We start from the raw sequence: 25030 nt of genomic DNA, 5'->3' as shown, positions 1-25030 counted from the left end.
TTACCGACGGATTTTTTGATAATTTTTGGTCAAGCATTTTACTGACAGATTTTTGACCGTCGATAATTCGTCAGTAATGTTGATTTAGCGATGGATTTTGACCGTTGGTAATATCAGTTTTTCTTGTAGTGGCAGTGCCGACGACGATTGATGGAAACCTAAAGCTCTGTTAGATTCACTACGTGCAAGGTTGGCATCAACAACACAAAGAGAAGGTTCAAGATTCCTTGAAGCTTTAGAGAAAGAGGTAAAATGACGTTATTAAGCTCAAATTGGGGGTGAAGCAAAAGCAAAAACTGAGAGAACCATTGTTGAATAAGAGGAGCCAATTAAAGTTCGTGGTTTTGCGGAGAAAGGTTGAGAAACCATCACATTACTGAATAGGAGGAACCATCACATTACTAAGTTTGCTTTTGTATTTGAATTTTCATACCATTTATGAGTTGCGAAACAAACTATAGATTGTGAAATATGGAGCAAGAAAAAGAAACAAGAAAAGAATAAGTGTCAAAAGATTAAAAATATTAATATATATATATATATATATATATATATATATAATTATTGTGGTTAATAAAATCTAACACAAACAATTTTTTTAGCAGTTTAATATAACAATAAAACACAACACTAATAAAAATTATTTTTTTTGTCGTGAAGGAACAATTTTCAAAATGACATTTAGTTTATACCTTAATATTCTCGTAGTTTAATTATGATATTGATATTTCATATTGACATTAATATTTCGCATATTTCAAAATTTTAATTATGATATTGATATTTCACAGATATTATGTGGTTTTATATAGTTTGATTGCTGCAATTTCATCTGAACATCCATCTTGTCTCGATATAGTTAAGTACATTATGTGATGAGTCCACCATGGGCCCAACTCTAAGCCCACATGCATCTCAAAGCCCAAACCCACTCAAAGGCCCAATAACAAGAGGGATGCTTAGAAAGATTCAAATCGGCTTTGCTCAAGAAGATCAAAATCATCATGGGCTTCATATGTTGCTTTCATGGGCCAAAATAGATATCAAGATATGAGAGGATCATGTAAGAGCATTAGAGTAGAATTATTTTGGGCCAAATGTTAGGCCATGTTTTTGTAGAATAAATGTTGAAGTACTTAGTTGTTTCATTTTCAAATTGGGCTAATTCAAGCTCAATTAAACATTTTCTGCTCAGACTAGCATGGGAGAGAAAGCTTGGAGCACACACTTCATGTTGTGCCAAGAGTGGAGCGCAAATTTTAGCATTGACCTTGCTTGAAGCGCATGCTTTCCATGGAGCAAGGCAATGAGAGTGTGAGTGGACACATGGCTCTTGATCCCACTCTCCTTTTCATCTCACGACCACAAGCTACATTTCCATTTCATTTCATGATACATTTCATTACATTTGGCCGGCCATGAATCCTATAAATGGGGCAATTCTACTCTTGTATTTGGTTACTTTTGAATGGTAATAGCCTTGTTGTTGAGATCACTCCACCCCTATTACCTCAAGAGTCACTTGCTAAACTAGTTTCTACTCTAAAATCCTCCAGCCTCCTTCCCTAGAATGAACCTCTATTCTAGACTTCATCTCCTTCCATCTTCATTGCTGCAAGGGCCTTCAAAGCTTGACTCCACTCTTCCATTCCAGCTCATTTTCGCTGCAATCATGGACCTTATCCTCTTCATTTTGACGCTTGAAGGTTCATCATCATGTTGTTTGTCATATTCCTTTGAGTAGGTTGTCCCTTTCACCTTTCCATGGGGAAATTCATACCTAAACATAACAGTACAGAACATTGTCAAGGTAGTAAGCACATATTCAATGTACATGTCCTAAATAATGTTTTGTCAATTTTTTTTTTCGTTCATGAATAGATATTTAAACCAGACATTTGTCCCCCAACAGATGATTTATTCCCGTCATTGAGCCCCATCCATCAGTTGATCCCAAAATTCAAGACATAGTGAAGAAACTTCTACACTTGTCAAGGAAGGCTTCCACTAATGAACATGGTCCAACCTCCTCGACCAATGCAGTTGGACCATCTGTTGAGAAGGATATTTGAAGTTGCCATTGAAATTGTTCTACAATTATGTATTAGGAAACGACTTTCGTTATATTTATGTTTTATAGTTCTATGGTTTTATGGTAATTTTGTAACCATGGTAATGTTAACGAACCAACAAAGTTAATATATTTTGTTCCAATTTCATCTAAAATACGCTTACTACATTCAAGGAATGAATTTCATTAAGTTGTGGCTCTCCTACTTAAATGTGGACTAAAGGCAAAATACCTAGGGACTTGTCATAAAAATTTTGGAAGAAATTTATGAATTAAAGGTAACAATTAATCTCTTCACATGCTTAACTGATGTCCATAAATTATATTGTTCCTGTGCCCATCCAAAACTATGGAGTTTATGAGTGAATAAGTGAGTATTTGCAACAAAGCTTTTAAACACTACTTGGAACATAATATTCCCAAACAATTTACTGTTGTACCATGTCATTTCATTTTGTTGGTCCTACATATGATTTGTTGGATATTGTCATTATCTTTGGATAATTTGTATCCATAAATTAATTATGGACTGAACGCAAAATAACCAGGGAGTTACAATGTAGTTTATGAACAACATCATGTTCTTATCTAAACTACCAAACTCACACAAATTAAGTACACTTTACTTTTTATTTTTCTTCCTGAAATTTCAAATAATAACTACCATAGATAAATAATGAGGGAAGTTGGGATACATTTTTATATCATAGAATATCATTTCAAATTGTAAATTTCTAAAACATCAAGCGTTACTCAATGTTCATGTAGGACTTGAAAAGAATGCATTGTTTAATTTTCATTTAATTTGGATGTTCAATTCATAAATAAAATAAATTTTGGTGCCTTCCCCTGCAATCCACAACTGAGGAGCACTATGAAAATTTTGGTGGACTTGACAAACATATTTTGAACAAGTTCTTCATATATAACTAGTAATACATGTTTAAGTACACAACATTGCTACTTAACGCCTTCTACACATTTCAAGGCACATGAATTAATTGTACTTTGAGTGCATCAGTCTTCTCCACAAATTTCATTGCTGCCAACTATCACTAATAAGTGGGGACCAAACTCAATATATGTGGGGATCTACCTTACAAATTGCGCACAACATATATAAATATTGTCAAATGCATTGAAGGAGACAATTAATTCAAGGACACACAACAAAATATGGATCACCATCAAGTTTGACTAATGCAAAAACATTAACAACAACTACCTATGACTTTCCTGCCATTAAATTTAAAAGAACTTTAACCCATTGTAAGCAATTTTGGCTTCCTTTTCTTCCCATAACCGGCAAATGGAGTTCTTATTGAATGCCTCTTAAAGCACATTCGAGGTTGTGCCTTCGTACGGTCATACATATTGCTATATTGTCCACCATCATCATCATCAACCGTAACACCATCAACTCTTGCATCATACGGAGGGTCATTAACGGTGTAATCAACACCAACATCATCATCATCATCATCCCTCGACTGTTCTTCTGTCGTTTTTGCAACCAAAGCTTCTATATTAGACAAAAAATCTTCGAGATCAACCAATCTCACGTTCTTGATTGTCTACAAGATGCTCTAGCTGTTCATTCTCTTTAATAATTGATTTCTTGTATGAAATGGCAAAACTTTGGAATGCTTCTTTGACAACATGATAATCAAGTTCTTCATTGGACACCACAACATCAACAACATCCTGCCAACAAAAAACACAACTTAACAAGCAAAACATAAACCACAATTTAACATACCTATTTAAATTTCATCATGTTAACCACTTCCTTATCAAAGTTGTTGTTAATTACATTGTCACACACTTTAATATCCATCCAATGCAACAATCGTGGAAACTTTGTTATCCCACAACTAAACCTTCGGCTATAATTGTAACGTTAAAAAACAAATAGCACACCACACTATACAACTTCAAACAAGATAGTTAACATCAAAATCATACAATGAAGCTTTACCTGCAGCATAACACACATCCAACAACATGGAAGTGACTTGTATGTGATTCATTCTTCAAAGCCCTTGACGCATTGCATAAGTTACCAACCAAATAGTCGTACACTAATGTACCCCAATTATATTTACATATACTTTCTAAGTCATCCACTAACTTAAAAATTAAGGGGAAGACAATCCCATTTCTTTTTGGCAACAAAACTCAAATGTGCCTAACAAGCTATAAAGGCTACTAAATATTTCTATACTACCACTATCGTTATCATATTTCAAAAGAAAGTCATATATCAATTTAACATCAATTTTCCCACTAGAAAATAACTTCCTACATTCACTGTCTACATCCTCGTCACTTAAATCAATTTTTCCCCCCAATACCCTGAGACCCAACCTCAAACAAACATGTAAAAAATTAAATTCAACTACTTCCCTACCAATAACAAAACCACCCCTCCTTTCAACCCATTATAACATAACTGAGATAATAGGTTCCGACTTATCTTCATCGAATCGTTTAACGTCATGAACCCCAAAACGGTATGCCTACAATATACTCTCTTTGTTTCACATTTAATCTATCAAACAACTCCAACATATTTCGCTTTGCATGAATGTCAAAAAGACATCTGTATAAACAAAAATTTTCTTAGATCCTACAAAATGTAAAAGGAATTTCAAACCAAAAGCCAAACATACCTTCATGTCCTTACTAAATTGTCCATCGTTAAGTGCTTTACTACCAATAATCTACTATTCAAAAGGAACAAATTAAGTTTCACAAATCACACAAATAACATCAACCCTAATTGTTCATAAACAACATGCACCACACCCAAAAACATTACAACAACAAATACCCAAAATTGACAACCAAATCTAAAAATATACCAACCACGGAATGGAAGAACGCCAAAGCGGACACAATTGCACAATAATTTAAATTCTGGGTTTCTTTGAGCAACTCCTCCACCAACGCCAAAGTCGATGTGCTACTATGCTATGTTTGTTTCAATGCTTCCTCTTGCACAAAGATTTCAACTTTGAATGATGTATTGCAAGAGCGAAACCTTTCGTGAACTTATGCTTAACAAATTTCCAATTGTAAGCCTTAAGGGTAATGTCTCTGAACCCAAAAGAAGCCACCCACCACACGTCTGAGCTTTCATTAAAAAACTAGAAAATTTTTTAATCAAAAAACATTGACACGTCAGCAGTGTCAATGTGAGTAAAAAAATGTTAAAATAAGGGTTTCTACAAAAATCTCTTACATTTACTCCAGAATACTAAAAAATCCCAAAATTTACCAAGGGTTTCTACAAAAATCTCTTACATTTACTAAGGGTTTGGAGAACCTCCATTATTGTATTTATTAGTAGAGATTATTATAACCTCTAATGATAAACCTCTCTTAAAACCAATATTTTTTTTAGTGAATGTGATAATTCACATTAGATTAATTTGCAATTTTATCAATTTTTTTAATATTTATTGACTCTTTTTCCAATACTGAAAATTAATCTGGTTTAATCCAAATAATTGGATTGGGCGACATTGAATTTGACTTCTTTCCTTTTTTCAAGTGGAGTTGAATTCAATTTAAAAATTAAAGTTAAATTATATCGTTGATCCTTCGTGGCAAAATATCGATTTGGTTCTTATATTTTTGTTATCTCAATTTGGTCCTTGTTTTGGAAAATTTGATGCAAGCAAGTGTTTTCCGTTAGTGCTATAATAACAACGTTAAAGGGGTGTCACATGTTAGTTACTGAATTTTCTGGTTTTTTTTTAATTTTTTTTAATTGCCACGTGCACATGTCAAGCTGACGTCGTGCCATGTGAAAGTGACAATGTGATGTGGTAGTGGCAGTACCACATGACACTATTATGCCATATGTCATTTTCTGATTCTCAATTTGATCCTTGTATTTTAATTTTTGTCTCAATTAATTCTTAATTTTTGTAAAAGTTGTGCAATTTTGTCCCTCTCCAAATTGAAACAAAAATTAATTTTTATATAAATGTCATCCAAATATTTTTATTAAATTTGATATTTTTATTATATATTTTCAACAAAACTAAGTTTATTTAAATTTGTGTTTCACATTCAACTTTACTTAAAATTGTTTTCAAATTTCAAATTTATTTATTTTTTATTGTTGCATTAACTAGTTAAAATTATTTTTAAAATTTATATAATTGTTATTTTTACACCAACTCAAACATTTGTATAGAAATTATTGAACTTAACACATTTTAAAAATATACAATTATTTGAAATATAAATTCAAATAAAAAAGAATATTAAAGTATGATGTAATAAAATATCAATATAATTTATGATTTTTTTTTCTATAAGCACTATTTTCTATTAACAACATTAAAACAATTTTAAATAAAGTTCAATGTAAAATATAAATTTAAATAAACTTAATCTTGTTAAAAATATTTACTTGAAATATCAATTTTGATAGAAATAATTGTATGCATTTTATATAGAAATTAAATTTCATTTCAATTTGGAGAGAGATAAAATTGCTAAATCTTTACAAAAAATTGGACTAAATTGTGACAAAAATTAAAATACATGGACCAAATTGAGCATAAGGAAATGACACTTGGCATAATAGTGACACGTGACACTATCACTGTCACATCACACTGTCACTGTCACGTGGCACAACGTCAGCTTGACACATGACAAATTTTTAATTTTTTTTTTAAAATTAAAAAAATCAAAAAAATCAAAAAATAAATAGAAAAATTTAGGAACTGACAATGACACCCCTTTAACGTTGTTACTGCACCGCTAACGGAAATGACTTAATTGCATTGAATTTTCGAAAATAGGAACCAAATTAAGATAAAAAAAACAGAGGGACCAAATAGATATTTTGCTACGAAAATAGAGACTAAAGACTATAGATGACAAATAAACCCGTCCCCGTGGGTATTGTCCGAACCTGTCCCTGTTTTGACGGGGAATCTCCGCATTTACTGGGTATGGGTATGGGTATGGGGAATCCCCGACTTTTTCAATTGGGTATGGGGATGTACATATCCCCGCCATAATACCCGTCCCCGCCATATCTCCATATTCACAATTAATTAAGTAACCTTATGTATACATACATATATATATATATATATATATATATGTATATATATATATATATACATATATATATATATATGTATATGTATATATATATATGTATATGTATATATATATATATATTTTCTTTTTCAATTTTTTTATTCTAAATATTTGATCTCCAATATATTTTTCATCTTATCATAACATTTATGTAATTTTGTTAAAATGATGTATGTGAATTAAACAAATTTTATGTCTCAAATTTGAATATTTTTATTATTTTTAATATTTTTATTTATTGTATATTTTCCTTTCACATGAGTATGTTTAATACTCTCAATTTAAGTGTTTAATAGCATAAACCTTTCATTTACTAGGTAATATAAAAAAAAAAATTCTTTACTTATTTTTATTAATTTTTGTTTCATTTGAAGAACTCTTTTGCTTATCTAAAACAATTATTTCTCAACCATTGAGTATATATATGTTGATATTTGAAAGGTGTTCTTAAATGTCTAAGGTATTTTTCATCTTATCATACCCTTAATTATACATTCATTTTCCTCTGTGCGATTTCTTTCAATAGTTTCTCAAATTGTTTCTAAAACATACATTTGTTAATTTTTTAATATTTTTATTTGTTTTTTATTTTCATCATGTAGAATACTATTTCAGTATATTTTATCTAATTATTTTTTGTTTTCTAACTCATTATATCAATTATACTGTAATTTTTCACTATAATTGCATAAATAACTTTTATTTACTACAATATTAAAATTTAATGTAATTGCCATGAATATTTTTTTATCACCATCCAACATATACTGGAGTTCAAAAGATACAATATCCATGTTAATCTTTTTATTATGTTTATTATTTGTTATTTGCGTCATTTTGATTAAATTATGTATTATCATTTTTATTAGTGTATAAAAAAAGAGATTCATTAGAATTTAAAAAATTGAAGTAAACAAACATTTAAAATATATTTTAATTTGAATATTTGTTTTCCTTTAAATTTTTTAAAAATATTTTAAATTCATTAATGTTTGTAGTTTGCAAATTTAATAATGTTTTAGTTGTTATGAAATTTTATTTGGTATTCCAATCTAAAATGTAAACAATTATAATTTATTTCAAAGTATTTGGTATCGGAGAAATAACCATCCTCCTAGTATTAAATATTTGATAATATTATGTTTCCTTTATCGTAATATTTTATTATTTTATAAAAATTAATTAAAATTATATTGAAGTAGTAAGAAAATAGGTACGGGTATGGGTACGAGATTATACCCGTTACCTGGTGGGGATGAAGATGGGATAAAACTTTGATACCCGTTAGGTTTGGATATGTGGATGAGGATGAAATTTTTTTACAGGGATGGATATGGGATAGTGAAACCCGTCCCCGCCCTGCCCCGTTGCCATCCCTACTAAAGACATAATTTAACTAAAAATTAAACCAAATTAATTAAATCACATAATCAAAACCAATTCAATCCATTCCACCACACACACCATTTATAATTATATATTCTTCAATTTAGAATTTGATAAAAAAAAAACTATAAACAATGACAATATTTAATATATTTGTTGAATAATAATTTGTCACTATTGGTTTAGTATATGTAAACATAGTTTAAAACATTAAAGTCCAGAATATTTATTCATAATCCGGTTTAATAGGAACACGCGAATAAATCCTAAATACTAAAGTTCATGTTTATCCCAGATGAGGAAGTGAATAAGTTTTATTATAACGTACAACGTATTGGAAAATCTTACCAAAAAAAACAAAAACAAACATATTTGCATTTTTTCAAAATAATTCAAATTAAGGTAATGTATTTTATTTTTTTCAAAAGGTCTATATATATATAAATCAATCAAACGTAAAATTCCTTAGTGTGCAAGTTCATTGTAACTCAAAGTTTCACTCTTTAATAAGAGCATTGTTCCACCATGACTGTAGCTCATCCCAACAATGAATGCAACGAGAAAGACCATCAAATTTTCAACATTGACAAAGATCTCTCTTCTTTCGATAATTTGGAGTACCTAGAACAACCACTTTGTGTTCCACATGATTCACTGCAAAATTTAGATTATTGGTTCTCTTTGTGGAGCAGCACGGATCCTATTTCCATTGATTTCATGATTTCTAACTCTTCAGAATCCCAAAAGAAGGAATCACAACAACATGACAATATTGAAGATGACAATGAGGATGACGAGACTGAGAAAAGAAGGTCGAATATGCAAATCAATCATGGCTGCTTGCAGTATCTGTTAAAGTTGGATAATAAATCAATAAAATTTAGAAAGTGCAGAACAAAATTCAGAAAGAAAATGGTGTGTGCCAATGAGGTCAAAGATGAAGGAAGAAAATGTAGTCATTGTGAATCGACAGACACTCCTCAATGGAGAACCGGTCCTTTGGGACCAAAAAGTTTGTGCAATGCGTGTGGTGTGAGATATAAATCTGGAAGATTATTTCCAGAATATAGACCTGCTAAGAGTCCAACTTATGATGTGAAGAAACATTCAAATCTTCATAAAGAAAGATTAAGAACGACACATTATCATGGTAGCAGAAGATAAGTTTTTTTTCTTTTTCGCTATGATTTCGCTTAGTCTAGATTAATGTGCAGGGTTTTTTTAATCTAGCATGTTTTATTTTAGTTATTTTTTTTTAATCTAGGAGGTTTTATTTTAGAATTATTTCAATTCTGTACATCTTGGTTTCTTTTATTGTTAAATAAAAGTATTTTAAATAGTCATGTTAAGTAATTCACAAAAAAAAAAATATTATTCTAAACATTATATTTTTTATTGCACATACTATTTACCTGTTTATATATTAGTGGAAACATAAACATTAATTATATTAATTTTAATTATATATTTTTAAAATTAAAAGGTCGGTGTTTTAAAATTTAAAATTTCAAATAACATTTATCCTATACTTCAATGATAAATCATTTCATCCAATATAATTGCACTTTCACCCACATGTATAGATTATTACTTTCACCTGCATGATATAGATTCTGTACATTATAAATTTATTATATTTTTTAATTTATGTCTTATTAATTATTATTTATACTAATAATAATAATAATTTCAATTAATAATTAGGCTTTTTTTCATGAACCCTTCCTAGATTATACTAGATATTAACTTAGAATAGATTTCATCATACATTAATTTCGGACGTAAAATTTTAAAAATTATAGATTTATTATATTATTAGTTTATATATTTCTAATTATTCATTATACAAATAATAATTAGAATAATTATTTGAATTAATAATTAATAATATAAATAAGAAAAAAAATAAAAATTGAAAATATAGTTAGAATAAAATAGTTAACTAAAAAACTAATTTAAAGTTGAAAAACTACAACTAAAATGTTTAGTAAGGATATAGGCTTTAAGCTTTACTACTTAGAAAAACTAAATTAAAACTAATTTCCTATTATAGATGAAACTAACTAATTTTTAATTATAATAGTTATCTATAACTATATATAAAGAGGATTCACTCTTTTGTGTCCACATTTCATAATTCCAATTTTGTTTTTTATTATATAATTCTAACTTTACCCTTTACAATGTAATTATTTGTTAAATTTTTAAAAATTAACTGTTACTTTTACAAGTTCTTATAAAACTATTTACTTATCTCCTTTTTTTTCCATTTATCAACAATTATTTTTTCATATTTTCTCCGTACATTTTACTTTATTTTTTATAAATATAATTTTATTTTGTTTATTAACTTAATAACATTACAATATCATCAACTACTACTATAATATCATATATCACTGGGGCAGAAAACACATTTTATGACAGGTAAAAAGGACTTATTATGACAGGTATTCTGACATCATAGTTGCGGGAGTCATAAAAAGTGCGCTCTTTCTATGATACCACAAAAACCTGTCATAGTAACTCTAACTTACAAAAGATTGCAAGTCAACTTACTATGGCAGGTCACTAAATACCTATCATAATAAGTGATTTTTTTAAAATTTTTAAATTCTTTCAATTTTTCTCTATTCATATTAGTATTAGCCGAATATAACAATATACAATTCTCAAATAAAAAAATTTCATTGACTTACTTTATCCAATAAACATTATCCAAAAGTGACTTACTCTATCAAATTATATATATATATATATATATATATATATATATATATATATATGCGGAGTATTATGGATGCAGGGGTGCCTTAGCACCCCCAAAAATTTTAAAATTTTTTTTACCATAGATATTTTGATTTTTTTTATTACAGATATTAGTATTTTGATTTTATTTTGTTATAAATATTAAATAAATATTTTATTTCTTTTATAAACATAATAATTAATATTAATAAATAATAAAATATAAAATCAAATATAATAAAAAATAAAGATTAAAAAGATTTATCAAGATATTTTATATTATTTGTTTTCATTATAAATTGTGTTTTTCATAAATTTTTCTCATATTTCATTCTCATTTGTTTTCTTTTATTTCTGAAAAGAAAAAGATCTATTATTTTTTCTCTTATTTCTCCTTTATTCTCTTCCATCATCGATGAAGAAAAGAAGAAGGTAATTCTTTCGTCTCATTTGATAGTGAAATATTAATTCAATAATTTATTTAATGAGTCACTTTTATATGTTTATGCCTTGAATTTCTTACAAATTGTTCTCATCTTCCATTCTTACCTATTTTCTTTTGTTTCTAAAGAGAAAAAGATCAATTATTTTTGCTTTCATCTCTCAACTGTTCTCTTCCATCCTCGAAGAAATAAAGAAGGTAATTCTCTATTGTCTCATTTGATAGTGAAATATTAATTCAATAATTTATTTAATGAGCCACTTTTATATGTTTATGCCTTGAATTTCTTACAAATTGTTCTCATCTTCCATTCTTACCTATTTTCTTTTGTTTCTGAAGAGATAAAGATCAATTATTTTTGCTTGCATCTCTCAATTGTTCTCTTCCATCCTCGAAGAAATAAAGAAGGTAATTCTCTTTTGTCTCACTTGATAGTGAAATATTAGTTTAATAATTTATTTAATGAGCCTCTTTTATATTAATTTTTTATTTTATCAACATAGAAGAAAAAATGATTGTACTGTGTGTTTTTTATAATTGAATTTTAAGTGTGGTTTGATTATCATCGAATTTTATTTTGGTATTTATGTCTCTCAATTTTTTATTAGATTATGATAAATCATTTCTTAGTATTTTTTTTAAATAGGTATATTGATGAAGAATAAAAGAATAGATTCATTTTTTAAAAGTGATAAAAGGGAAGCTACCCGTGAAGATGAAAACAAGACAAATTCAACTCTTCCAGATATTCTGAAGCATGATACTAATGTTCCAATTGTTCAATCAGAGGAGCCCCGTTTTAACGTTCAAAAAATTATAGGTGAGGAGTTTCATATTAATTCTTTGGAACGTGATCCCGGAAAACGTCTTCAAATATGGGAATATCCAATGAGTCAAAGAGATGAGATTCGAAGAGCTTATTTAAAATGGTGTCCATATCAAATGCAACTTGAAAACTATCCTTATTCTAAGGAAAAACATCCAAGGAGATTTCAATCTAGTTAGTTTAAAATGTTTCCTTCTTGGCTAGAGTATTCCCCGACTAATGATAGAGCTTATTGTTTGGCATGTTATCTATTTAGTTCAAAGCCATATGGTCGTTTTGGATCAGATGTGTTTACTAAACAAGGTTTTAGATCATGGAGAAAGGTTAATGCGGGAAAAAGATGTGCATTTCTCAACCACATCGGAGATAGTCCTTACTCACCGCATAACAGTGCAATGAAAGCTTGTGAAGACTTGTTGAATCAATCTATGCACATTAATAACATTATAAATATTCAAAGTTCAAAACAAGTCTGCAAGAATCGTTTACGGCTCAAAACCTCTATTGACACAATTCGTTGGCTAGCATTTCAAGCTTGTGCATTTAGAGGCCACGAGGAAACACCAGAGTCAAGTAATAGAGGTAACTTTCTTGAAATGATTAAACTTCTAGCATCATATAATGATAAAGTGGCACAAGTTGTGTTAGAAAATGCTCCTTATAATGCTAAGTATACTTCTCATCATATTCAGAAAGAAATCTTGCACATTTTCTCTAGAAAAGTAAGAAGTCACATTCGAGAAGAAATTGGAGATTCTAAATTTTGCATAATTGTTGATGAAGCACGTGATGAATCTAAGAAAGAGCAAATGGCTATTGTTTTGAGATTCGTAGATAAGGATGGTAATATAAAAGAACGATTTTTTGATATTGTGCATGTTAAGGATACAACAACCGTCACTCTAAAAAAAGAATTGAGTGTCGTTCTCTCTAGGCATAATCTTGATGTTTCCAATATCCACGGTCAAGGGTATGATGGTGCTAGTAATATGAGGGGAGAATGGAATGGGTTGCAAGCATTATTTCTCAATGATAATCCTTATGCTTATTATGTGCATTGTTTTGCTCATAGACTACAACTTGCTTTGGTGGCTGCTTCAAGCGAGGTCATTCCAGTTCATCAATTTTTTTCAAATTTGGCTTTTATTGTAAATGTTGTGTGTTCCTCTAGTAAACGTCATGATGAGTTACAAGCTATTGAATTAGATGGAATAACTCAATTGTTAGAAATGGGTGAACTTGAAGCTGGTAAAGGAAAAAATCAAATTGGCACTTTAAAACGAGTTGGTGATACTCATTGGAGCTCGCATTTTTATTCCATTTGTAGTATGATGAAGCTATATAATGCATCTTGTTTGGTTCTTTGAAAAATTATTGTTGATGGATCAACTTATTCTCAAAGGGGTGATGCTGATGCTGCATTGAATATGTTGTCTTCATTTGAGTTCATATTAATTTTACACATGATGAAAGAGATTATGGGAATTACTGACGGTCTTTGCCAAGCTTTGCAGAAACAATCTCAGAATATATTGAATGCTATGCAATTGGTTTGTTCTACTAAAATTTTGATTCAAAAGTTGAGGGATGATGGTTGGCAAAATCTATTGAAAGGTGTGGTATTCTTTTGTGAACAACATGACATTGATATTCCTGATTTTAATTCTACTTATGTTGCACGTCATGGCCGTTCTCGACATCAAAAAGATCATGTCACTGTGGAACATCATTTTAGGGTGAATATATTTCTTGTTACAGTGGACAAGCAGTTGCAAGAATTAAATGACAGGTTTAGTGAGCAAACAATGGAACTTTTAACTCTAAGCAATGCTTTAGTTCCTAAGGATGCTTATAAAGCTTTTAACATTGAGGATATATGCACTCTTGTGAACAAATATTATCCTTTAGATTTTAGTGAGCAAGAGAAGATTAGTTTAAAATTTCAACTTCAACATTTTCTTATTGATGCTCCTAACCATCCAGATTTGAAGAATTTATCAACCATGCTTGAATTATGTCAATCTTTGGCAAGAACAGGAAAGTCAAGGACATTCTACTTGATTGATCGTTTAATTCGTCTTATTTTAACTCTTCATATTTCTACAACTACAACAGAAAGATTATTTTCTGCAATGAAGATTATCAAAACAAGATTGCGGAATAAAATGGAAGATGAATTTCTTGCCGACAATATGATTATTTACATTAAAAAAGAAATAGCTGAAAATTTTAGTTCTGATTCAATTATTGATGAGTTCTGAAGGAACGAAGGGCAATCTTTTAGATATTTGTGATTTCTTTTTTAGTTATCGTTATACTAAGTTATGAATTCATTTTTATTGTATAAATTTTGGATGTATTATTTGGGCTCCCCCAACAATGTTGGTCAAGATCCGCCACTCTCTCTCTCTCTCTCTCTCTATATATATATATATATATATATATATATATATATATATATATATATATATATATATATATATATAATCCTACAACTTTAAAATTTATTCATACATTCTAAAAAATACTAAATATTCTACACATCTCACTGTGAACAGACCATCCAAAGAGATTCCAATATCTTCCCTATGCCGATAGGAGCAAGAAAATCACAACAACCAAAGGCTTCTATCCCAAGTTCTTTCTAGTGTCTAAAGTCCACTGCTATAATAATCTGCAAAACGGTAACAAGAGTATAATGAGAAATTTAATAAAAACGTTTCATTTCATTGATAAAACTAAAAGATAATAACATCTTAAACAAATAATTATTATGCAACATATCATTTGACTTTTGGACTTGGTGGCTTTCACCGTCATCAACCCTACACCGGAACCAGCACCAGAATAAACAATTTCAACATATCAATTGTTTTATTTAAATTATAAGGCAAAAGATATTAACTAAAATAATGAATGTCATCAAAATAAATGATAAAATATCTTATTTTTTTAATAATGATTAACATAATAACATTTTTTCAAGTTCTCTTATTAAATTATATATTTTAAGATTTTTCCACTTCCAAAAACTTATATAAAAAGCAATTTATTAAACATTGGTATAAAATATGTAATAAAAATTACTTCAGTACAGTTTTTGTTTTTTAATATTGTTTCCACTTGTCCTTAATTTTACATAAAGCACTAATAGAAATGAATTAAGTAAGGAGAAAATACTTATACACCTATGTTGTTAACATTTTTTTACTTAAAGGTAATATTTTAATATATTATACCAGCTAGTTTTATCATACCTTATCGGAATCAAATATCAAGAATCATTAACTTGATACCTGCGATGACCTTCCACTAATTTTGCCATGTTCCTATTATAGGTAGGAACAAATGTGTTGATGGCTACTGAAAGCATAAAATCCAAGGCTGCCATCTGAGATGAATGATTCTGGAACTGCCGCAACTCATCCCAGGTTAACAATGTTTCCTTTTTCACCTAAAATTGCGAAGAAGAAAAGTCACATGCTTCCATGAAGAACATTTTTAAAGGGTAGAAAGGAGGATCACAAGAGAAAATGCACATTTAGCACTAACACAAAAAAGCCTTTTAATGTCCGACATTTTCGACCTTTGACGTCTGTCCAAACACCGACGTCGTATCGGGTGACGTCAAAATAACGTCGGCAAAATAGCAGACGTCACTTGACGTCGGTCCTTTTTGGAGTCCGACGTTATCCAACGTCGGGGCCAGTAATAGTAGACGTCAATTTTTGCACCAGAAAGAGGGAAAAAACTGAGCAATTTAACGTCTGTCAGAGACTGTCAGACGTTAAATAACGTCGGCCCTGCAACAGTCAGACGTTAAATTACGTCGGCCTTGGTACAGTCCGACGTTAAATTACGTCTGTCAGGGCACACCAGACGTCAAACTGCACCATTTTTTTAAAAAAATTTGACTGTTTTTACAATATCCACACACCTGAAAATCAGAAAATTCCCAGAACAATTTCATAAAACTTTCAGCACAATTTTAGAGTTACAGTTATATATAATAGAACTAAAGTTTCAACATATATTCTAAACTAATATAAATAACAACAAACTAAAAGTTTCTACATGAAATTCTTGTACAATAAAGTTTTTAAAACGAGTTCTAATTCATGTGGTATCAACTCCATCTCTCCAATAGATATGCTGCTCATTCCTGTCTTAGTGTGTGGATAATGTCATCTGGTAGAGGTGATGGATTCTTGAATCGCTGAAAAAGTAATACAATTTCATTATGTATGAATATCATTCTTTAAAGTTTGATATGATTTATAATATGTGAAAGATATATATAATTACCTCTATCCATTCATCTTTAACTGCAGCTCGAATGATTGTTCTTATCCAAGACATGACATAATATCCACATTCCCATGAATCTTCTTGCTTGTTACACTGAACATTACAAATAAAATAAACACATCAAAGTCATAAGTTGACATACAGAAATTAATAACTTTAAAATGAATGAGTTCTAACCTTTGGATATATGACTTTAAGTTGTTGGCCTCTAGGTTTACCCACAATTCTAATGAAATTTTGGAAACATAAAACATATATAAGTTTTTATAACTAAGTAGATACATAGGTTAGGATTGAAAAAAAAATAATACTTACTCTTGTAACATGTTTTTAAAAGCTGGTGGAATCTTCCTATGGCATGAACAAAACCATACAACTAGGCATTGTCTTGGAATGATGAGACAAAGTTGCCAATGATACCTACCATCAATCACAAGTACTTAGCCAAAATAATTAATAATACTTCACAAAATATTATTAGCAAAAACACTTACGAATCAATGTATGGCGCAAAGTAGATCTCTCTATTTGACTCAACCATCCATGTTTGCAAATAAAGTTTGATTTGGTCAGGTGAGTTTCCCGAAGGTTGAATTGTTTGAGGTTCAATGAATCCATAGACGGAAGATCGACCTTGGTCCACAATGACTTTGTCCATGTACCTACAAGAAGACAGTTAGGTATAATATTAAAAGGTACCAATTCCTTGCTTTAAATATGAAATACAATAAAAAAAATCTTACATGCACCATAGTTGTATGACTGAAATATTTAACATCTTGTCTCCTGTAATGATCTCTAGTGCATCATTCAGGTTTATGTACAATGGGACATGACAATGGAGGCCAAATACTCTTAACTCCCACTCTAGCTCTACCGGTCCTCTTTTCAACTTGTGTAATTTCAAAAGCAGCTTTCCTAGAGGATCATCTTCTGCTTCCGCCATTTCATCATCTTCACGTATAACACGTGGACGTCGGACCGGCTGTTTTTCAGGACGAGTGGATTGAAATAAAGATTTAGAAAGGTTTGACGTTAAAAGTTTTATAAATTGTAAGATTGAACTACTAAAAACATGATGTCATAATACCTTTGGTGGGCTAAAGTATGGCATGATCAATGCTTTAGGCCAAGCAATAAATGTGCCTAAAGCTTCCCCAACAAATTGGATTTCTGAAGTTGGCACAGGCACTTGGGCATGGGGATCTCGAACTTCATCAATCATCACACGCACATGATGGGGCAATAGAGGAACACCATGGATAGTCTCCCCACCCTGAAGTTGTCGTCCTATGGCCACTACGCGCGGGGGGTCTTCATCAACCAATAGCTCATACTGACTTGTGTAGTCAGTATGATCAACACCAGAGCATGAGCCTTTTGTACTCACACGTTGTCCTGTTGGAGCTTGAGTGGGTAATTCCATGTTCTGTTGCTGCATGGACTGAAGCTTTTCTTCAAGTGTTCTTTGTATTTGTTGTTGCTGTTGAAGTTGTTCCATAAAATGTTGCTCCATAATTCCCATGCGTTGGTTGAATCTTTCCTCCATTTGTTGCTCCATCTTCCTCAAGGCCTCTTGACTCAACGATTCATTACTTCTTTGTGGAGGACCAAAGTAATCTCGAAGACCAATGGCACCTCCAACACCACGCACACGTCCTGGGTGCTCTGGCCTTCCAATTGCCGTTGTGAGTATATCGTCCCGACCATGGCCAACAAACGAACCCTGAGTCTCTTGCTCAATTAATTCATCCTACACCACAAAAGAAAGTTTAATCAAAAGGAGAAACATATGAACTATGATAGTCAAATAAGATTTGTACTTACTATTTTTTGAGATATGATTTGAGCTGATTGTGATGTCATTTGCCCATCGGACTTAGTCCGAGCAGCCTTCCACATCTCGTACCTAGGAATTGCATCCACTAGGTCAGGGGACTCAAGTCCCAGAGACTGTGCACGCGACTTTTTCAATTTTTTCTCCAATAATGCATAACCACCTCGAGAGAGTACATGTGGTGTATCATTAAGCCTTTGTCTTTGTTGGGCTGCTGTCCTTTTTTCCTGTCACACATAACATTATTTAATAGTTTGAATACAGAAATGTATGACTAGTGTCACTATAAACAAATTTAACAAACAAACCTGCCAGTCTCCAGACTCTCTACATGCACGAAATTGCATCCACTCCTCCTTCGAGATTTTGTACTTCTCACAAGGAGTGTCATGTTGTCTATCTCCAAACACATATAAACGTGTGAGCCTTGCCTTGAAGTCCCTCCATCTGGTGGCTATGTGAGATAAGACTTTCTTTCTAATTCGCTCAGTGTTCGGAGTAATCTCAAATTTGTGCTGTTTAAAACATAAAATATGTTATGTTAACAGTAACATAAAAAAATACTATAGTTGGTTTAAGTAAACATACCACAAGATCCTGCCATAGGAGGTTCTTCTCGACCTCCGCGACGTCATCCCAACATGCAATTGCAATAGAAACTTTCGTTTTGGCCAACATTCCTATGTAGCTACGGTACTTTTTTTCCCAAGGGCCACTGGGTTCACCCGATCGAGGATCAATGTGGACCGACATCCTCTCTCGTCGGTTTGTGACATCCGGCAACCGAGTCACAGATCTACCAGGTCCCTCCTGGTCTGATCCGGAGCTTGTCATACCTGAAACATATCATTAGGAAATGTTAACAATGAAAATATACTCAATTAACCTCTATTATATTAAAACAGGAAGAAAAATAAAAAAAAGTAAATGTGACAATATTATTAAATAAACACCTATCAAGAAATTGTGTTCTCCCATATGCCTTCATTGTGATCACTTTGAATAGCATGGATGTCATCAGTTACATCATCAACTTTGTCTTGAATGGTTCTTGATGAGAAAGACGTTGTCTCAAGTATGTCTAGACAATCTTCATCATCATTTACGTGCATGTTTCTTCCTTCCAATACAACTGACAATTTCTGATTGGCTGGATCAATGACATAAAAAATTTGTCTTGCTTGACTAGCCATAATAAATGGTTCATTTGTATCACTCATCTTGTTAAGATCCACCAAAGTAAAGCCAAAGTCATCTGTGCTAACACCCGAATTACTCTCAACCCATTTACACTTGAAAACTGGCACTCTAAAAGTCACATAATCAACTTCCCATATTTCGTGTATTATTCCAAAGTAACTCATGGATGCTGTAACTGGATTCTTGTCCTTAGAACTGGCAAAATGTACAGATTCAGCTTGAAGTGTAACCCCACTATTTTGAACTCTACTTTTGTCATCTTCCATCTTTGAATAAAAACAATGATTGTTTATGTAGTACTCGCCATATGTAATGACATCATTGTTCGGTCCACGAGCTAGCCTCAATAGAGTTTCAGAAACATTTGGAGTCGCGTAAACCTTTTTCTTAAACCATGATAAGAATGTTTTGTTATGTTCATTAAGTGCCCATTTTTCACTCATTCGTGGATGTGCTGATTTCGTTTCATCAATGTGTTGCGTTATGTAAGGAATGACCTCTACAGTGTTGTTTAAGATGTACAAATGGGCTTGATCAACTAATTTTCTACTAACACTTTGAATCTTCACTCCACGCACACCCTTACCTTCACATTTACCTTCATGTCTAGTCTTAGGAACTCCAATTGGTTCACAACTTGGCATATAACTTGAGCAGAATTCAATGGCTTCTTCTGCAATGTACCGCTCTATAATAGAAGCTTCTGGTCGATACTGATTCTTGACATATCCCTTTAAGATCTTCATGTATCTTTCCACTGGGTACATCCATCTCAAGAAAACTGGCCCACATAATCGAATTTCCCTCACAAGATGAACTATCAAATGAACCATGATATCGAAAAATGAAGGTGGAAAATACATTTCCAATTGACACAATAGTCTAATGGCCTCATTTTCCAAATCGTCTAACACTCGAGGGTCAATAACTTTCTTGCATATGGCATTGAAGAACATACATAAACGTGTTAGAATACCTCTGACAGAAGTAGGTAAGATGGCTCGAAAAGCTAATGGTAAAAGTTGTTGCATCAACACATGACAATCGTGAGACTTTAAACCGACTAACTTTAAATCTTGCATAGAAACAAGGCTACTAATATTTGAAGAGTAACCTTGGGGAACCTTCACACTTCTTAAACACTCACAAAAAATTTGCTTCTCTTTTCTAGAAAGAGTGTGACAAGCTGGAGGCAGGTAGGTTCGTCTTCCAATTGATTGTGCATGTAACTCAGAACGGATGCCCATTTCAGCCAAATCTTGTCGTGCTTTAACTCCATCTTTAGTCTTTCCTTTTACATTTAGTAAAGTCCCGATGACGCTATCACATACATTTTTTTCAACGTGCATCACGTCTATACAATGTCGTACATCAAGTTTACACCAATATGGAAGATTAAAGAAGATTGATCGTTTCTTCCAAATGCTTTTTTTCGTGGTCTTTTTCTTTGGATGTTTCCCAAACACAATGTCAATGTTTTCCACTTGGTTGTATATTTCTTCACCATTGCGGGGTCTCGCTACAACTTCATCCTCAGGACTTCCATTAAATGCTTTTTTCATTCTACGATAAGGATGATTTCGAGGAAGAAACTTTCGATGTCTTGTATACACAGTTTTCTGACCGTGCTTCAATTGAATATAACTCGTGTTTTTTTCACAAATGGGACATGCAAAATGACCTTTAACACTGTAACCGCTCAAGTTTCCATATGCTGGAAAATCATTTATGGTGCAAAACAACATTGCACGCAAACAAAACAATTCTTCAGAATATGAATCATACACATCGACACCTTCTTCCCATAATAGTTTCAAATCATCGATCAACGGCTTTAGGTACACATCAATGTCATTTCCAGGTTGTCTAGGACCCGATATCATCATAGACAACATCATATATTTCCTCTTCATGCACAACAAAGGAGATAAATTGTAAATCATCAGCAAAACTGGCCACGAACTATGTTTGCTACTTAAGTTCCCATAAGGATTCATACCATCTGTAGCAAGTCCAAGTCTTAAGTTTCTTGGCTCAGCACCAAATTCTGGATATGTTTCATCAATCTTCTTCCATTGTGGAGAATCAGCTGGGTGTCGAAGAAGATTATCACACTTTCTTCCATCAACGTGCCATTTCAGGTTTTTTGCATCTTCTTTAATGGAAAATAGTCGTTTGAATCTAGGAATTATAGGAAGGTACCACATCACCTTAGCAGGTGGACCATCTTTGTCTTCATCGCCACTATTTCCATCAATTTTCTTTTTAAACCGCGATAAACCACATGTTGGACACGCCTTCAGTGAAGCAAACTCGTCTCTGTATAAAACACAATCATTTGGGCATGCATGTATCTTTTGATATTCCAAACCCATTGGACATAAAACTTTCTTCGCTTCGTAATTACGGATAGGTAACGTGTTATTTTCTGGAAGCATCTCCTTTAACAACTCCAACAATTCTGTGAAACTTGTATCCGTCCATCCATGCCTTGCTTTTAAACTGAATAATTTCAAAGTTGCTGACAATCGCGTAAAGTTAGTGCATCCTGGGTACAATTGTTCCTCTGAATCGGACTTAAGAGAATCATATAAATGAACTTTTCCAAAATTCTCCTCCCCAACATCACGTACCATATCTTCTAAATGATCATTCATCCAGTCATCTACATAATCTGTTCCTCGTGACGTTGTAGGCTTGTCTAATACTTCTCCATGCCAAGTCCAAAGTGTATAACTTCTCATTATACCAAAGATGAATAGATGATCACACATTGTTCCTAAGTCATGACGTATTTGATTAAAACAACGAACACAAGGACAAAAATATGTCCCGTTACTTGAGATTGCGTGTTCTTGAACATATTGCAAAAACTCAGAAACCCCCTTTTCATACTCTTCACTTATGCGACGCTCATTCATCCAGCTTCGATCCATACTATATGTTCGTAAAAAACTCAATCAATCTCAAACTTTTAACTCTCACAAGGTGAGGCCCTACCCATTCGAAAAAATTATTTTTCATAATTTGCTAACACATGTACAAATAAGTCAAACATCATAAATTTCACAAAATTTCGACAGCATTTCGCATTGGTCTCTGAAGTACACGAAATGAAAGTGATTAATCATGATCACAATCAAGTATGCATCCAGAGAACAACACAAATTAGCCTCAATCGAAATTTTATGAAATTTATGCGTAAACCTCAATGTACACATTGTAGCAAATTATGAAAAATAATTTTTTCAAACTGTCCAATCGGACAATTCAAGATTTAATACAAACGATTAAAAATTTAATCATTTGTATTAAATCTCAAACGGGAACTAAGTTTCGCTCACTGTATACTATAATATCTAATAATAATATTCAAAAATAAAATGCAATGAGAATTATTTAAAATGCATATATCTAATAATAAATATAATTTTATTTACTAATTTTACAAATATTATTATAAAATTTTAAATAAAATATAAAAATAGGCCAAAAAAATTAACAAAAAAATAGTCTAAGACTAAAACTATAATGACATTTATAAATTAATACAAGTAATTCTATACATACAATGAACAAATATATACATACAATGAAAAACTAACCTCCTCTAATTGAAAGACGAACTTTGAGAGGAAGTCTAGGGTCTCCGCACACTGCTGGCCAAATGGGAACGAAGAGCAAGTGGGACGAATCTCAAAACGCTGCAAATGGTGATGAAAACAGAAAATAATCGGTTCAAAACGCGTAAAATCAACCCATAATTAGACCCCAACAAGTTTGATGGCCAAAACCTTTCGAAACTCACCTGGAGGGGGTCGGAAATGGCGTCGCCGGCGGGAACTCTCGCGAAAACGATGAACAGCGCGAGGGTTTCTGCGTTTCGCGCAGAGATAAAGCAAAACTTAACGTCGGGGGTGTTATGCCCGACGTTAAGTGAACAGACGTTAAGTAACGTCTGACGTGGAGCGGGCAGACGTTAAAAATGTCTCATTATTTACAAAAATGCCACCGCGCATTTTTAACGTTGGGCTTTTTTTAGGCAGACGTTATTGGAGTGACGTTAAAGGCCTTTTTTGTGTTAGTGTAGATATGGCCAACAGGTCTGAGATCTAGACCACTTTTCAACAACAGATAAAATGTGCAAGGAAAATTTTGCATAATCCACAACAACCTATTAGTATCATTCTAGACCATTTTAATATCAAAAAATAATCAAAGTTGGTAGGAAAAAGCTAACACCTGTGTTTAAACTAGTATCAGTAATAATCATTTCAATTAATAATTAATAACTTAAGCAGGAAAAATATGAAAAATGTAAATATAGTTAAAATTTTTAACAAAAAAGAAGTAATTAATTAATATAATGAATTGTAATAATAATTTTAAATAAATTTTAGAAAATGTTATAACAAAATTAGAAATAATAGGTATGTATTTAATACTAATTTTAAATAAAACTGGCTTAAAACTAATTTCAAATATATTACTAATAATTAATTATACTCATAATAAAAATTTAAACTAACAATTCATAATTTAAACAGAAAATAAAATAAAAATGACAAATGTAGTTAAAATTTCAACCACAAAAATAATTAAATAAAATAATAATGATTTTAATTGAATTTTAAGAAAAATAATAAAATTGAAAATAATAAGTTTGCGTTTAATAATAATTTCATTAAAATAAAACTTAATTAAAACTATTTTTTTGTTATACATTAAAACTAATTTATGTATTATTAGTTATTAATTATTCTAATAATAATAATTTCAATTCATAATTAATAATTTAAAAATGAAATAAAATAAAAATCACAAATATAGTTAAAATTTTCAACTATAAATAAGTAATTAAGAAATATAATAAATTGTATTATATATATAAAGTCAATAATTTTATAAAAATATTTTTATTTTAAAATATTAAATATAATATTATTAAGAATACCGTATGAATACAAAAAAAATATATATATATATATAAAATAAGTAAAAGTAAATTTAAGAAAATATTAATATATATTAGTAAAATAATGTACATGTTGTAACAACCCTATATTTTTAATACATTTTATT

The 25030-nt window shown here is 31.1% G+C and overlaps 1 protein-coding gene and 1 pseudogene across 1 annotated transcript; one reads left to right on the top strand and one right to left on the bottom strand.

The window, feature by feature from the left end:
- Positions 1-9112: 9112 nt before the first annotated feature.
- LOC114184464 (uncharacterized) lies at positions 9113-14864 on the top strand (annotated as a pseudogene).
- A 4840-nt stretch (positions 14865-19704) lies between these two features.
- LOC146886213 (uncharacterized) lies at positions 19705-23217 on the bottom strand. Its single transcript, XM_085673115.1, has one exon. It carries the CDS (start codon positions 22882-22884, stop codon positions 19705-19707), a length of 3180 nt encoding a protein of 1059 aa, XP_085529241.1. The 5' UTR covers positions 22885-23217.
- Between the last annotated feature and the right edge of the window lie 1813 nt (positions 23218-25030).

The sequence above is a fragment of the Vigna unguiculata genome, chromosome 5 (assembly GCF_037176805.1).
Source record: "Vigna unguiculata cultivar grain cowpea cultivar isolate G323 ecotype 2 chromosome 5, ASM3717680v1, whole genome shotgun sequence".
Taxonomy (NCBI): Eukaryota; Viridiplantae; Streptophyta; class Magnoliopsida; order Fabales; family Fabaceae; genus Vigna; species Vigna unguiculata.
Note: the sequence above shows the minus strand (reverse complement) of the source record. Positions and strands in the feature narration are given on the sequence as shown.

Excerpts from the sequence above, each read along its gene's own strand:
- LOC146886213 (XM_085673115.1), bottom strand. The coding sequence starts at position 22,884 with ATGGATCGAAGCTGGATGAATGAGCGTCGCATAAGTGAAGAGTATGAA.